The sequence below is a fragment of the Garra rufa genome, chromosome 6, assembly GCF_049309525.1.
Source record: "Garra rufa chromosome 6, GarRuf1.0, whole genome shotgun sequence".
NCBI classification, from domain to species: Eukaryota; Metazoa; Chordata; class Actinopteri; order Cypriniformes; family Cyprinidae; genus Garra; species Garra rufa.
In genome coordinates this window covers 52,150,031-52,165,745 of record NC_133366.1, presented here as the reverse complement: position 1 = coordinate 52,165,745, position 15,715 = coordinate 52,150,031, and the positions used below count along the sequence as shown (strand labels likewise).

General features: G+C 33.9%; 2 protein-coding genes across 2 annotated transcripts in view; both read right to left on the bottom strand.

Annotated features, from left to right (window-relative positions):
* Positions 1-2,045, bottom strand: part of farp1 (FERM, RhoGEF (ARHGEF) and pleckstrin domain protein 1 (chondrocyte-derived)) — an 82,841-nt gene extending 80,796 nt beyond the window's left edge. Inside the window, exon 1 of the mRNA XM_073842329.1 lies at positions 1,883-2,045. The gene's annotated coding sequence lies outside the window, so the exon portion shown is untranslated. The remainder of the gene's footprint in view (positions 1-1,882) is intronic.
* A 3,787-nt stretch (positions 2,046-5,832) lies between these two features.
* LOC141336429 (importin-5-like) lies at positions 5,833-15,709 on the bottom strand (the record flags this gene model as incomplete). Its single annotated transcript, XM_073842061.1, has 14 exons — positions 5,833-6,805; positions 8,014-8,155; positions 8,240-8,468; positions 9,851-10,070; positions 10,153-10,275; positions 10,362-10,417; positions 11,340-11,451; positions 11,569-11,741; positions 12,485-12,581; positions 13,912-14,033; positions 14,232-14,364; positions 14,460-14,543; positions 15,050-15,268; positions 15,611-15,709. Coding segments are annotated over 14 exons (1,896 nt in total), but the record flags the coding sequence as incomplete, so codon positions are not given.
* Between the last annotated feature and the right edge of the window lie 6 nt (positions 15,710-15,715).

Genomic DNA, 15,715 nt, shown 5'->3' with positions numbered 1-15,715 from the left:
ACACCCACAAGAAGCTGAGAATGACCTGATTAAAAAAAATACCACTGGGCGGATTTTTATAATTGTAGAGTGGTTGTGTACACAAACTGCCAACACACATTGATGTTCAAACAACATGGAAAAGTGAGTTTTGCATCCGATGACCCCATTATTATGCTACGTTTATGGCAGATTTATGCAATATTTATCAAGTGATACGAAGCCATACGAAGTAAGAAGATATTTAGTGTATTCAGCATGTTACATGTTAATATCCCAACGCATCCTAACAGATTAAGCAGATATGCATGTAGCTAACCCAGACATCACTACTGACTTCGAAGCTATGCATCTCTCTCTTTTCAGGTTCATATTTTGGACTGCATGCTAAACAATCAGAGATCTTAAAAAGTTTACAGTTTTTAGTTGAAAACGATGTTGTGTAAACGCCCCCTAAGTATTAAGCATTAAAACCAGTCATAAGTGTCAATTATTTAAAATTGAGATTTTCACATCATCTGAAAGCTGAGAAAATGTTAAAATATGACAATATTTGGCTGAGATACAACTATTTGTAAATCTGGAATCTGAGGGTGCAAAAAAAATCTACATATTGAGAAAATAGCCTTTAAAAGTTGTCCAAATGAAGTTCTTAGCAATGCATATTACTCAAAAATCAAGTTTTGAAATATTTACGGTAGGAGATTTACAAAATATCTTCATGGAACTTGATCCTTGCTGAATATCCAATGATTTTGGGCATAAAAGAAAAATCCATCATTTTGACCCATTCAGTGTATTTTGGGCTATCGCTACAAACATACCCAATGCTACTTAAGACTGGTTTTGTGGTCCAGGGTCACATATTTTGTTTTTTTATTATTATTATTATTATTTCACAGCAATCACAGTGATCACCATAGTACATTTAGAAATAAATGTCTATAATTATGGCATGAAATGTAGTTTTGAAATTTAAAGATGGAACATATGAATCTAAAACTGTAGAAATGATGATTGCCTTGGTCATTTTGCTTAAAGACTTGAAATCCGTGTCTATGCGTGTGCTTACAGTGGGCCAGCGGATGTAGGTTAGTCGAGTAATCCCTGAGGTTCAGATGTTAGTAGGTTAAGCTGCATTGACTGACTATGTGTGTGTGTGTGTGTGTGTGTGTGTGTGTGTGTGTGTGTTTTAGCAAAATCAAGAATTCATGTGACAGGGAAATTCCATAATGTCCTCCACACACACTTAAAATACCACATCACATGCAAAATTAATGCAATTAAGAAAAAGGGTCAATATTGGTGCTTCATCTAGTTCTGGTTTAAGCCCATACATTAGTTAAAAAACAAGCTGAGAGAAAAGCAGTGTGACCCTTACACAACTGTACTATGCTAATACCACAGTATAGTTGATGTTATCAAATGACACCATGGTAGAAAAAGAAACCCATTTGTAAAGCATTGTATTACTATGGTACCAGAAATGCAACAAGATAATACTATGCTTCTGGACAAGAGCCAATGCTTTCTTGGAAGTACCTTGGAGTGCCATTTAAATAAACTACCAACATATAGTACTCCCACAGTAATTGTTTTTAGGATCAAACCAAACATGGTATTAGCATAGTGCTTTTGCCAAACGCAAAAGTGCAGTAGAGTTGTGCAGCGACAGAGACAAGCACTATGGTAAAGCACTATAGTAAATCTTTGATTTTCAGAGGTGAGGAGTGGAAACATTCGAAATGACGCGTGGCAGCAGCGGCGGCGGCTCGTAAGAAATAATCGTGTAACCATGGAAACAGCTACAATGTATCAGCGTGTGTAGCGAACGTTCGATTAATAGTAACTCTTTTTTCGCCGCCGGTTTATTGCGTGCCAATAAAAGAAGCCAGAATCTTACCTTCACTGCTGAACTAATGCTCCTTGTGACTGGATAGCTCCGTAAGTGTGTTGTTAAATGATATTCCGCGAAAGTAACGCGCAAGGCAGCGGCTGAAGTCGCAATGAATCAGTTTTGTCGGCAGTTATTCGCGGGAAGCGCTGCAATCCACCGTCTTCCCGGACGCCATGACTGAACGACTGATCCCGAACTGATTTCTTACAATAAAACACCGCCTCCAGCCTCCGACACCCGCACTACAGCCTCATGAATGATGTGAGGACAACAGCGACACCTGGCGGCGGATTCAACAAGTCCTGAGGCATTCATACTGGAATGTCTTGCGTCAAAGTTCAAAAATGTACTGTTTTTGGGCATGTAGCATGGTATTGCCATAGTATTTTTGGAGAACATTGGGGTGTACCACATTATTACCATCTCATACCACATAATTACCATTTGAGATGGTAAATAATATTCAAACCTCATGGTACCATAGATGTGACCCTGGACCACAAAACCAGTCATAAGGGTCAATTTCTTTTGAAATTGAGATTTATATATCATCTACATACAACTATTTGAAAATCTGGAATCTGAAGATGCAAAAAAAATCTAAATATTAAGAAAATCGCCCTTAAGGTTGTCCAGATTAAGTTCTTAGCAATGCATATTACTACTCAAAAATGTAGTTTTTTGTGTGTATTTAGGTTGAAATTTACTAAACATCTTAATGAAACGTGATCTTTGGCATAAAACAAACAATTTTTACACATACAATGTATTTTTTGGCTATTGCTACAAATATACCTGTGCTACTTAAGGTCCAGGGTTACATATTTTACCATGGTAAAGCCACAGTACATTTTTACAATTTAAAGACATCACAAGTGACTCAAATAAAATTACTGTGATGTGTAACAGCGCCACCAAGCTGTGGATGCATGACTAAAATAAAATAACTAGGGCTGGGACTCGATTAAAAAAATTAATCTAATTAATCAGAGGCTTTGTAATTAATTAATCGAAATTAATCGCATTTTAATCGCATATAAATATTTGACCTGAGAACAGTGAGAAGTAAGTTTTTTCATATGGATTTTTAGTATACCATTGAATAATGACTGAATACATAAACTTAAGCAACAAAATATTGTTTATTTTTGTTCAACCAAGTCCAACAGACCAGTGCAATATTGACATTAAGTGTAGCAATAGGATACAGTGTTTCCCCTAGGTTTCCATACTTTTTTTTTCTCGGTACTTTACCCCTACTTTGTGTAATAATGTTTATTTAACATAAAACATTTATTTCAGTGAAAAAATAAATCCAAAACTCTCTATTTTAACATTTTGAACAATAGGGCTTTACAATCTTTTGCTATTTTTTTTTTTTAAGAAATTCTTGTGTTTTAATTTTCTCATAATCAAATGAAAGCATAAACATTTATTTATTTTTAATCAAATGAAAAATAAACCTTTTTAATTTTTGGCAAACAAACAAGAGGTTTGCTGTTAAAATCAATAAATAATAATAATTTAACATTTAAATAATAATCGTAGTATTTTTTTTCTACAATTAAGTGGTTAATCTTGTTGTTATATTTTTTATAATATATATTGTTTTTTGTCAATTATTTAAATAGGAATATTGTTCTGTTTCATGTTAAACCGTACTTTTATTTTGACAGGTTGCCGTGAAGTTTCTGTGTGTAAAGTATGATATGATGCTAGTTTTCTCAAATGAAACGGTAAAAGTGACACTGACAGTAGCTTTGGAGATTGAGTCTATCTGTTCATTTGAGATGCAAATGCCAAAAATTAACGGGAGCATCACGCGTGCAGTAAAAAAACGCGTCACTTCCATTCTAACATACAGAGGCAAACCGTACATGCAGGATTCATATTAAAACGGTCTTTTGCATTTCAGTTTTTACAGACACTAGTTCATATCGCGATTTGAATTAAGTGACAGACCAACTTTTGATTTATCAATAAAAAATCGACGAATTTACGTGGTATTCCGCGCTATAGTAAATTCGGTTTTTATGAATGGAGTCCCCGATCCAGTCCGTGTTTTCTTGGAGGAGACATTGTAAACGCGCCCCCCTAAGATAATGGTAGGGAAAACACTGGGATATTTAGAAATATACTAGCCTACACTTCAGAAATTCAGGTACCCTATAGGTAGGTAGACCTTCTGTAAAAGCATTGAGGTGATACTTGAGGCTCGATGTGCTGCGGTGATATGCGCATTTAGTAACGCTAGTTGGTGCTCCAGTATAATCGGTCCGCTGAAACTCATCCAGTGAGAAACGTTCCGCGGTGCAAAATTAAGTGCGATTAAAATGCGTTAAAAAAATTTAACGCGTTATTTTTGTGTAATTAATTAATCTTAATTAACGCGTTAAAGTCCCGGCCCTAAAAATAACATAAAATAAAAACAGCTTACAAATGAAAAATTATGTAATACAATGGGATTTATTTAATACAATTTGATTAAAATTTCATTTGGAATTGGTCCCAAAGAATTCAATACTGACTACAATCTAATGCCCAATAAATGCATATAAATAAAATAATCTTACTATTGAAATATTATGTAATATAATAGGATTTAATAAAATTGTGTTTAAATTAAATTTTGAATCGGTCCAAAAGAATTAAACATTGACTACAATATAATGCCCAATAAATGCATATACATAATAACTACTAATGAAATATGTCTTACAATGGGATTTATTTAATAACATTGTATTACAATTATGCATATAAATAAAATACAATAAAATAACTGTTGCTAATGAAATATGTAATACAATGGGAATTCTTTAATAAAAATGTTATTAAATTTAATTTAGAATCAGTCTAAAAGAATCCAACATTGACTACAATTTAATGCCCATTAAATGCATATAAATAAAATCTTACTAATGAAATACGTAATAAAACTTTATTTAAAGAAATCCCATTGTATTAAATTCATTTGGAATCAGTACAAAAGAATCCAACATTGACTACAATATAATGCAAAATAAAATAAACGTACTAAGTGTAATGCAATGGAATTTTATAAAAATTGATTTCGGAAAAAAAAATGGAATCAGTCCAAAACAAACCAACATCGACTACAATAATGTATTAGATTCTGAATGTAACTAGTGCTGTAATTTCATCAAATATTCTATAAACAATTGAATAATGAAATAGAGGGTTGCAAAAATTTGGAAAATTTCAGTACAAATTTTGAATTTTTAATCTTCATGGGATTTTGGGAAAGTTTCTGGAAATTTTCCACACCTTTACAACCCTAGTAATAAGTAATGCTAAATGTTAAATTACTCTTTAAATTATTTTTTAATTTAAAGAGTAATTTAACCCAACACTGACTAAGCTTAACTAAAACAGCATTATGTACCTGTAAAACAAGAACATTTTAATCTTTCAGGATTTTACAGTTCCTGCAAGACATTCCAACAACACGAATCCGCTTTGATGCCATAACTGAAGCTGTAAGCGATAGACTTGTCTTCAGGCTTTTTTTTAACTCTGTTTTAAAACTCAACTTTTTGGCACCTTACTGAATCCAGTGACATCTTAATGTCAATTTAGCATCATATGCATGTTCCCTTTGACTAGAACTCATTTCAACACTGATCAAGTAAACAAAGTTTGTCTCACTAATATTAATTGTTTATATGCAATTATTTTCTTGAAACCTACATTACTAATTTTGCTATTGACAAACATTTTTATACAAGCTCCCAGTCAACTTTATCTCCAGTTACTGCTGTAAAACCATAAAAAGGCCATGTAAACGGCTTCCGTTCTGTCAGTTTCTGCTTAAGGCATTGTATCCACTTTAAAATAATGGTCAAAAACAAGCATTCATTTGAGTAAACCTACTGAATGCAACAAACCAGATTCCAGAGCATGCAGATTGTAATGAAAGGCTGACACAAAGTTCATCATGTCTTGCAGCTTTAATACTGAAAGTGTTGTAAAATGATTAACCAGGATAGATTGCATATCATACAAATGTTCCATGGACATGTGACAAGTCGTAAGCCAACCGGCTTCAGATTTGTGCATTTCCTTCATAATGAGAAGCCCGAACCCAGAGTCCTGGTTTTCCTATGCTGTTTATTTCATTGCATGGATTAAGTGAGCCAATGACAGACAATGTTAGCCGTAACACAGACATCACCATCAGCAAAGGTGGAGCAAACCGTTGCCCGTTTCTCCCGAACATCGCCGCCGGCGATCTGGACCGGCGTCGAAGAGAAGAAAACAAAAACCTAAAAGGAAAAAAAACAACAACAAAAAAAAAAGTCGACAACAAGACTGCTGCATCATCGCTCTATTGCATTCGAGCTCAACCGACAAGTTCGGTCCGATCCGTCGGAGAAAAGCGCCGGACCGAGCCCCAAATCAGCTTCGGCAAGGATCGACAAGACACACGAGTTGACAAAACAACTATAACTGATCTCGTAAGGGAGAAAAGCACAATTTCTACACCAGAAATTCTTAAGATCTACGATGGATGACTGTTAGTTTCATTTCATACCCCTAAATCCCCCCCACGTCTGCTCAAGATGAGGGTTTCTGAAGCCGCTGGCCCTCTTTTTGAGGTGAGACGCACACGCACTCGCCAGACCCTCAGTCCCCGCTGTTGAAGACTCGAAGAGATGGGGTCCAGACGGCTCAGAGGCCCAACGCAAACTCAAGTCACATGACGGTTCTTTACTCGAAATAGGGAGAGGGCCAAAAATGTAGATGTGGAATTCCAGGTGCAAAGTTTTTAAATCCTCAATAGATGGGCTGTTTTACAGGGTTAAGGCTTCGCTCGTTCACTCAGGCTGTGTTCAGGAGGTCCTGGATGGCCTTCTGCTGCGTCTCGTTGAGCGCCGATACACACTGCGTCCAGAGGCCTCCAGAAACCTGAAGAGAGAAGGAGAAAAAAAAAAAAAAGAAAAAAAAAAAAGGCACGGTTAAACATTTGACAGACACAGAAACTGATGTAAATTCTTCTTGGGTCAACCTGTAAGCAAAAAAACTAAGTGTGGGAAAATAAAATCCTGCCTGTGCTCTGAAATGGTCTAAAGAAAAAAAACAAAAAAAAAAACTCATGAATACTGAAAATATACTTAAAAGCATATATGCAGAAAACTAATCCAATAGCTCTTTAAAAAACAAGGATATAAACAAACATTTATATGCAATATAACATTTATATCAATATAGCAAACAGAAATACTAAAATTAGATGAACCATTATGTACATTAATAGTATAGAATATATATATTTTAGAAAGAATATTTAATATACAAAATATTTTAACAAGTATTTGGTAAAAAAAAATTTGTTTAGACATACAAATGTAATCATATACACATATTATATATAAATTTACATACATGATTATAATAATGTATTATACATACAATTTTACTAAACTTGTAAGTATATGCAATATAAGATATATAAAAATAAAATTCACACACACACGCATATGTATACATGTATTTATGCATATATGCACACCTTTCACACTTTTCTTTGAACGTTTACGCACTTGCAGGCAACCCGCCAAAATAAAAGCTTGCTAAATTAAGTTTGAAATTCACGAAAAAAAAAAAAAAAAAACTAAGTTCACTATAAAATTTGTAATTTTAATATAATATTCCCTTTTTATTTTAAAACTACAACTACCACACTATTATTTTATAAAAAATAAAAATTCCAATGATATCACTATTTATTTAGTATTTAATTATATTTAATGGGTCACACTATGTGCAGTGTGAGGGCCAAACCAAATCTCCAGGCAAAAAATAAAACTTATATGCACCCCTATATATAAACTACATTTCTCATTTATATTGTTAGTGCTATAAAAAAAAAAATACATTTATTGAAATTAAAAAAAGCAATGCTGGGATTTTGAATGTTAAAACTACATGTTAATATGCATAAATTAGCTCTTTAAATGTTCATTTTATGTTGATAAACATGCATGTTTATAGGATAACCATTTCAAATGTAAAAAATGTAAACACCCACAAAAAAAAAGAAAATATAATTAGTAATATAAAACAGTAATATTCTTCAAGACTAGAGTTTTCATATGACATGACATTAAACTTACTTGTACTTGACGAATAACGTTGGCCAATCGTTTGCTGCAACCATCTTCACCTTTAATCGATTCATTCGCAACACCGTCAGCAATTATGATGAAAATCTTGGGAAGGTTTGTATTTTCAGGTCCAAGAACGATGGGATTGTTACTGCACGAGGAAACAAACATTAAACTCAAATCACAAACCTTCATCTAAGACTTCCAGAGTTCATAATATAGCTGGCAGACACACCTTTCGATGAGGTCACAGAGATAGTTAAATGTGTGGACAGCTTCCTCTTTATCCTCGTTGAGTGGCAGCCAGGAGAGCCAATGAGGGAGGACCTCATTGACATTGACACACTCTGGGCGGTACTTCATGACTTTGCCCACAGCGGAGATGCAGTTCTCAGTGGCGTTCACGTTCTCTTTAGCTCTGGAGTCTGGAGACTGGATCACTCCCACCAGCAGCGGGACAGCCTCTGGAAGAACAAATGACAATGTGCATGAATATAAAGTCTGATGTAAGAACCTATGATTTCTATGCTGCAGAGAAACAAATACAGAGCCCCCCCCCAAAAAATACTCTGTAACCAGAATATCATGGAATTTGGCCAATTTTAAATAAGTGCAAAAAGACTGTTATTGAAATATTGAAAGTCATAAAAGGAATTTAAAATTTTATGTCTTAAAATAAAACAAATGTATTTGATTACATTTAAAAGCTTAATCATTTTTGGTAATGCATATTAAATATCAAATATCAAATTAAAAAATCTATAAAAATTAACAGAATTGAAGAAAATTACTGTAAAAAAAAAATAAGGCACTAAGTTTCATGATTTTATTTAATTTGACATACTTTTTAAATGTAATTTTAAACAAATGCAATCCAAGTTTTTGTAAAACAAGTTTGTTTTTGTTTTTTTATTAAACTTGAAGTGTTGTTTACTTAAATGTAACCATTAAAATGGTATCCAGGGGGGAAAAATTCATATGAAAATACAGAATTCTCTATTTAAAATAAAATACAAAAGATCTTTTATAATTTATTTTAAATTGAGAATTCTGCATTTTCATATGAATTTTTCCCCCCGGATACCATTTTAATGGTTACATTTTTAATTAACAAAATCAAAAGGAACCTTAAAATAAATTTCCCTTTTTTTCTTATAAGAAAAAAGGTAAATTTTAAGGTTCCATTTGATTTGATTTTGTTAATTAAAAAAGTAACCCCATTAAAATGGTATCCAGGAATTTTTTTTTAAAGATTTGATTTTAAATGTAACAATTAAAACTAAATAAAAACAGGGAAGAAAAAATTATTAAAAGTTCCATTTGAAATTATTTGATTTAATTAAACTAAGTTTAACCATTAAAACAAAATGAAAATTTTCGAAAATTTCTTAGAGCCATAAAAATTAAATGTTAAGTTGTTGTTCCATATGGAACAATGTCACACAAAAAAAAAAAAAAAAAACTAACCATTAAAATGGAAATTAGAGAAATTAAAAGAAATAAGTTTGAAAATTTCATAAAAATGAAATGGCCATAAAATAAGTCATAAAAATCAATGTTAAGCTGTTGGTAAATTGTACAAGTTTTTTTTTTTTTTTTAATTTACAAAAAAATTTAAATGGAAATTAGAGAAATGAAATTAACAGGCCCCCAAAAATGTTTGTTAAAAACATAAAGGGTTCTTATGTTGTATAAGCTCCATGATTTCAATTAATTAGACATACTTTTTGCTTACTAAAATTTAATTTGGAATCCAGAATTCATTAAAATGGAATCCAAGAAAACTAAAAACACAGAAGGAGAAAAAAAAAAAAAAAAAAAGTGTGTGTAACATCAGACTTCCCACCTGTGAAAGCAGGCCTGTAGTTTTCTCCTCCAAACTGAGCCATGACACCGACGCCGTATGCGGCCGCCTGTCGCACCTCTGGGCTTGTGTCACACAGAGCCTGCATCATGGGCCGCAGGAAGTACTCGGCATATTTAAAGGACGTTGGGCTGCAGTGTTCGACAACATCATCGAATATGCACAAACCCCACTGTCTGTCCGCCCAGGGTCTGTGAGGACACTGTCAGGAACACAACCCCATGATTAACAACCTGCATAAATGGTTAAAACAGCTTAACTGCAGACATGACGCAGTTACTTACAATCAAATTGACGATGAGCTGCAGCAGCTGCTCGAACCACAGAAGAACCTTCTCTCTGTAGCTGCTGAAGATGGAGTGCAGGATGTCCGACACCTTGGTCAGGATGTAGACGTCGTTGTCATCCTGAACATACAGATCAAGAGGAGCTTCACCATTACTGATCTAAACTAAATTACTTACAAGAAATGTACGTTAGATGAGATGCACACCTCGTCTTGTAACGTCTCCTCAACCTGCTCATCATAGTCTTCATCTTGTCGTTTGGCTGCGGAGAACAGAAACAATTAGTCATGAAACATTTAAAACATCTCAAACATTTAAGATGTCACCTAGACACCAAAACACCTGAAATTAGGCCTTAAAGATTGCAATTGGCTGATAAAGGGGTCCAATTAGGACAAAATCTTTTAATCAATTTTCTAAAAAAAAATTTGCCATCAGAGGCAAGTAGTCTGTAATATAGTATTGCAAAAGCAACACTAAAAAGGAAAAAAAAATTGAAATTCAGGGTGGGGGGATAAAATGATTTTACAGGGGTCTAAATTTGAGTTGAATTAGATGTTTTTCAATTTCTAAAATGTAGATTTAATCATTAAAACAAGAAAAAAAAAAAAAAAAAAAAAAACAGGAAAATTGAAATAACTGAATTAAGGAGAAATGTTTTATAGAGGACTAAAAAAAAAAATAATTAAAAACCAAACAAGGAAGGAAGGGTTGGGGGTCCAGGAAGATAAACTGAAAAAAGAAAAAAGGTGGGGGAAAAAAATGAATTATTAAAAGGAAAAAAGGGAGAAAAACAAAATCTAGAAAAATTAAAACTGAAGGGAAAAAAAAAGGCAGAGGAAAAATTAGAAAAAAAAAGGAGAGATTATAAATCCTAAAAAAAAAAAAAACTACCAAATAAAAAAACAAAACAAAGGAGAAAAAAGTATAAATGAAAGAGGAAAAAAAACAAACAAAAAAAAAAAAAACACGAAACTGAAAAAAAGAAATGAAAAAGGAAAAATGTAACTGAGACAAAGAAACAAAAAACAGGAGGAAAAGAAACTGAAAAAAAAAAAGAGATGAGGAAAAAAAAACTAAGAAACTGAAAAAAAGAAAAGAGGGAAAAAACTAAATGAACGAAAAACGGAGGAAAAAAAAAAAAAAAAACACTGAAAAAGTAAAGTATTTCCTGTGCGACTCACCTTGTCTAACCTCCTGGTTTTTAAAGTGCTCCTCTAGTTTGCTTTTCAAAATGCCGCCCAGCTCCTCAAAGTGCTCGTTGTTCAGGCATCCGTCTCCCATCAGCTCAATGCACTAATGAGTGAAGACATTCACTTATTAAAACACACAAACACCGCTGAACAAACAGCATTTTTAAATTCTTACAGGGAGCTGCAGAAAGAACACTGACCTAGTTGACATGTGCATTACCTTGGCAAACGAGTGCATGATTTCTGACAGCACATCCGAGTCTGGTTCGGTGCCGATGGATTTGATGAGGGCGTCACACATGAAGTGCCACATCTGCGTGAGGTATTCTGGGCCTCTGACGCGAGCGCACTCCAGCAGGAGAGGCATGGACTCGGCTGCCGCCACACGCACACGTAAAACACATACGTTAAGGATGCTAACAGAGTCTCAGGTGTGGGAACAAATCATCTCTGATCAACACATTTTAAAAACTGAGAAACTGATAGCCATCAGGGTTATTAAAAAAACCAAAACAAAACACTAAAGTTATTTACATTTTTAAATCTATATTTAAAGACTTAGCTTGTTGCCAAGGGGAAAAAACAAAACAAAAACTAATTTAGTTTAAGTTAATGCACTAAAATGACAAACAAATCCAGAGTGAATCATTTTAACTCCTGTGTAAAATTGTGCATTACTTATTTGTGAAAAGCATTACCTCAAGCACTAGTTATTTTTATACATTTAAGTTATTACTTTGAATTTGTGTTTAATATTTTACATTTTTAATTTAAGTTTTAGTAATTCTGTTTGTTTTTGTTACACACACACAAAAAAAAGCCTTGGCAACATACACATGAACAGAAATAAAATAAACATTAAAAAAAAAGAGGACACTTAAGAAAAAAAAAAAACAACATTTTAAACTAGTTCTTTATTTTAATTTTACTTAGATTTAGTAATTTTGTTGTGTTTGTCACCTCTATCAGTGTGTATGTATCTCTCTCTTTTTTTTTTTTTTTTTTCAAATTTAGGTTTTAGCACTTCAAGTTAGATAACCCTGTCCTGCACTCTAAATGTCAGCATTAAAGAAAACACTTTTGGATCATTACCCTGCATGATATACAGAAAATGACTGATTATAGTCTAAGGATATCATCATGGAAGTAGAACTTGAGCAAAGGAACCATCAGCTTGACGACTTGCTCTGTGTACTCAACGAAACCTTCCTTCAGCTCTTTAGCATAGCACACCTGAGGAAGAACACAGGTAAAGTTAAAACATCACCCTAGTAATTCAACAGAAGTTTTATTACAACACGCCAGTAATTTGGTTAGTTACAGGGTCCAAAATGGATTTTTTTCAGAAATATTAACAGCAGAGAATATTTCTAGCCACGCAACTACATTTAGATCAGTTTATGATCAATTTAACCTCTTAAGCTCATAAGACCGGTACAGGAATTGCATCATTGCGTGTTGTTTTGAAAATATTGTGTTGGAGCACAAATACAGACATTTTCTTTTGAAAACTAACAATCTAAACTTTCAGAATACATGCATCGTTTTAGCATGCTCTGCAACTCAATGCAGAGTAGGGAAACTATGGATTGTGAACAAACAGTAATAATTATGAATTTTTCCACCCATGTGTTAAAATTAAAGGTGTTTTGTGCCAAATGAGACCATTTTTAGCCATTTAGCCCAATGTATGTGGGAATGGGACACTTTTGAAGTCAGGTATTCCTTCTCTTGCAAAATGAGACACCTAGAGGACATATTGCTTTCATTCAAATAAATCAACTTATGTGACCCTGGACCACAAAACCAGTCATAAGGTAAAATCTTACAAAACTGAGATATATACATCATATGAAAGCTCAATAAATAAGCTTTCTATTGATATATGGTTTGTTAGGATAGGACGATATTTGGCCGAGATACATCTATTTGAAAATCTGGAATCTGAGGGTGCAAAAAAATCAAAATACTGAGAAAATCACCTTTAAAGTTGTCCAAATTAAGTTCTTAAAAATGCATATTACTAATCAAAAATTACATTTTGATAGGTTTACAGTAGGAATTTTACAAAAAATTTTATGGAACATGATTTTTACTTAATATCCTAATGATTTTTGACAATGTAAAATCAATAATTTTGACCCAAACAATGTATTTTTGGCTATTGCTACAAATATACCCCAGCGACTTAAGACTGGTTTTGTGGTCCAGGGTCACATATATAGTTAGTGTTCATCAAAATTATATATATATATATATATATATATATTAAAAAAAAAAAGGTATAAATTCCACCCGTGTGTTAAAATTTAGGGTATTTTCTGTGAAATGAGACCATTATCAAGTTACTCCAATGTATGCGAGTAGGGCAGTTTTAAATTTAGGTATGCCAAAATCAGTAAAAAAAAAAAAGATCTTAAGAGGTTAAGAACTTCCAATAAGGAAATGTAGTGGTTTGGTTACATTCCCAGACTCTATGGAAAACAAAACATCAATTTGCTCCTCAAATGTTGATTTTGGTGGCCAAGTGTTAGTTGGTTGCATATGTGGATTGTCATCTCACCAGCATCTGGCACGCCGTTGCTTTCTCCTCCAGTCCTGCCGTCTTGATGCCAAAACTCTGCTGATCTCCGAGATTCACAAACTCCCAGCCGTCATCTTCAGACATGTTCTCCATGTCCTGAGCTGTAGGAGTCAGACCAACAACCGTTACACTAACTCACAACCAGCTGAGTCTAAAAGAGTCAAAAGCTAGTAGTATATTTAAATTACACTTTTCAGTTAATGTTCATTATTTCTCCTCTTATGAATAGATACATGCATATAAACTATAAGGGTATCTATGAATCCTAAAAACACAGACGGTGTAGAGAGCTCACTTACTATCAAGCAGGGCCACTTCAGGTTTGATGGAGGCTGTTTTCATCAGCGGGCCCATCACCACAGGCAGGTACTGCTGAAACTCTTTGCCCAGGATCTTACACATGCGCGCCCAGGCCGAGATCATGTAGGAGATCTGCAGGTAACAAGAGAGCAGCTTAAACACAACACAAGATACTGAAGTCGAGTACTGAAATCAGACGACAATGTGCTGGACTGATGTTTGCTGACCTGTGGATCGTCATCTTCGAGGTCATTGAAATCAGTCTGTGTCTTTAGTAGGAGCTGCATCACAGCTGAAGCATCTGGCATGAACTATTAAGAGAAATAACAAAAGGGTTGGACGGGAACAAATCAGGTATTCACAGATTTAAACAAAATAAAAATAAAAAAAAACTAGGTATATAGAATTAAAAAATAAAAATGGATAAATGAAGTTAACATTTTAATTACAATAAAAATAAATTAGATAAAATGGTTGAAGTTGGAATAAAAATGGTAAATAAAGAAATTTAAGGATGCATTAAAAATGTAAAAAGAATAAGTTAAGGGGAAAAAAGTATATAAAACCAACAAAGTTAGAATAAAAAAAAAGATCAATTTAAAAAAGGATGCATTAAAAATACAATATAGGTGTATAAGAAAAAAGTAATATTAAAACTAGAATTAAAAAAGTATGCTTTGGTGTAAGCATATAAAAAAAGTTGTTTAAATAAATGGATAAATTACGCAAAATAAAAATAGATTAACAAATTTATATTAAAATTAAATTTTACAATGTTAATATAATAACTATTAAATAACTGTTTCTTGAAACGCACCTTTTCTTTGCCCACAGCCAGGCCGATGAGGCTGATGCACTCGATGGTCTTTCCTCTGAGCAGGCGAAGCTCCTTCTGAACAGCGTTCTCCACAATATGTTTGAGGGAGGGCATGAACAGATCGTAGTACGGCACAAACTTCTCCTCCGCAGTATCTGCCACTGACGCGATGGACGTCACAACCTGCTCCAGCACCAGTTTGGTGCCTTTCTGGATCAGCTGGAAGAATCAAACATTAAAACATGAAATCCGCACCTTAAACCAGACAGAATCAAACACTGCAAGCATGAGAAGTCTTCACACCATCACACCATGAGATCACACAACTCCAAAACACCTCCTGACATCTGAATTGAGGGTCAATTGAATTTCAATTCAGCAACCTTAAATGAAACCGCATTCATTTCTGAATTGAAGCTGAACAGACCCTAATCCAGATCAAACTACATCTCACCGCGTTAGCTTTGTGCACCTAACAGAAGAGAAAACACTCATTAAAGGAGCAGCTTGGGATACAAACTCCCTTTAACTGATCCAATAAATGAAAGATGCGGGACACACCTCCTGGAGTTTGGCCACCATGATGACGTGCAGGTGCTGGACGAGGCTGTCCAGATAGGGGATGAGGAGGGTTTTGGGACAGTCCTCAGTGAAGTTAATGAGCGC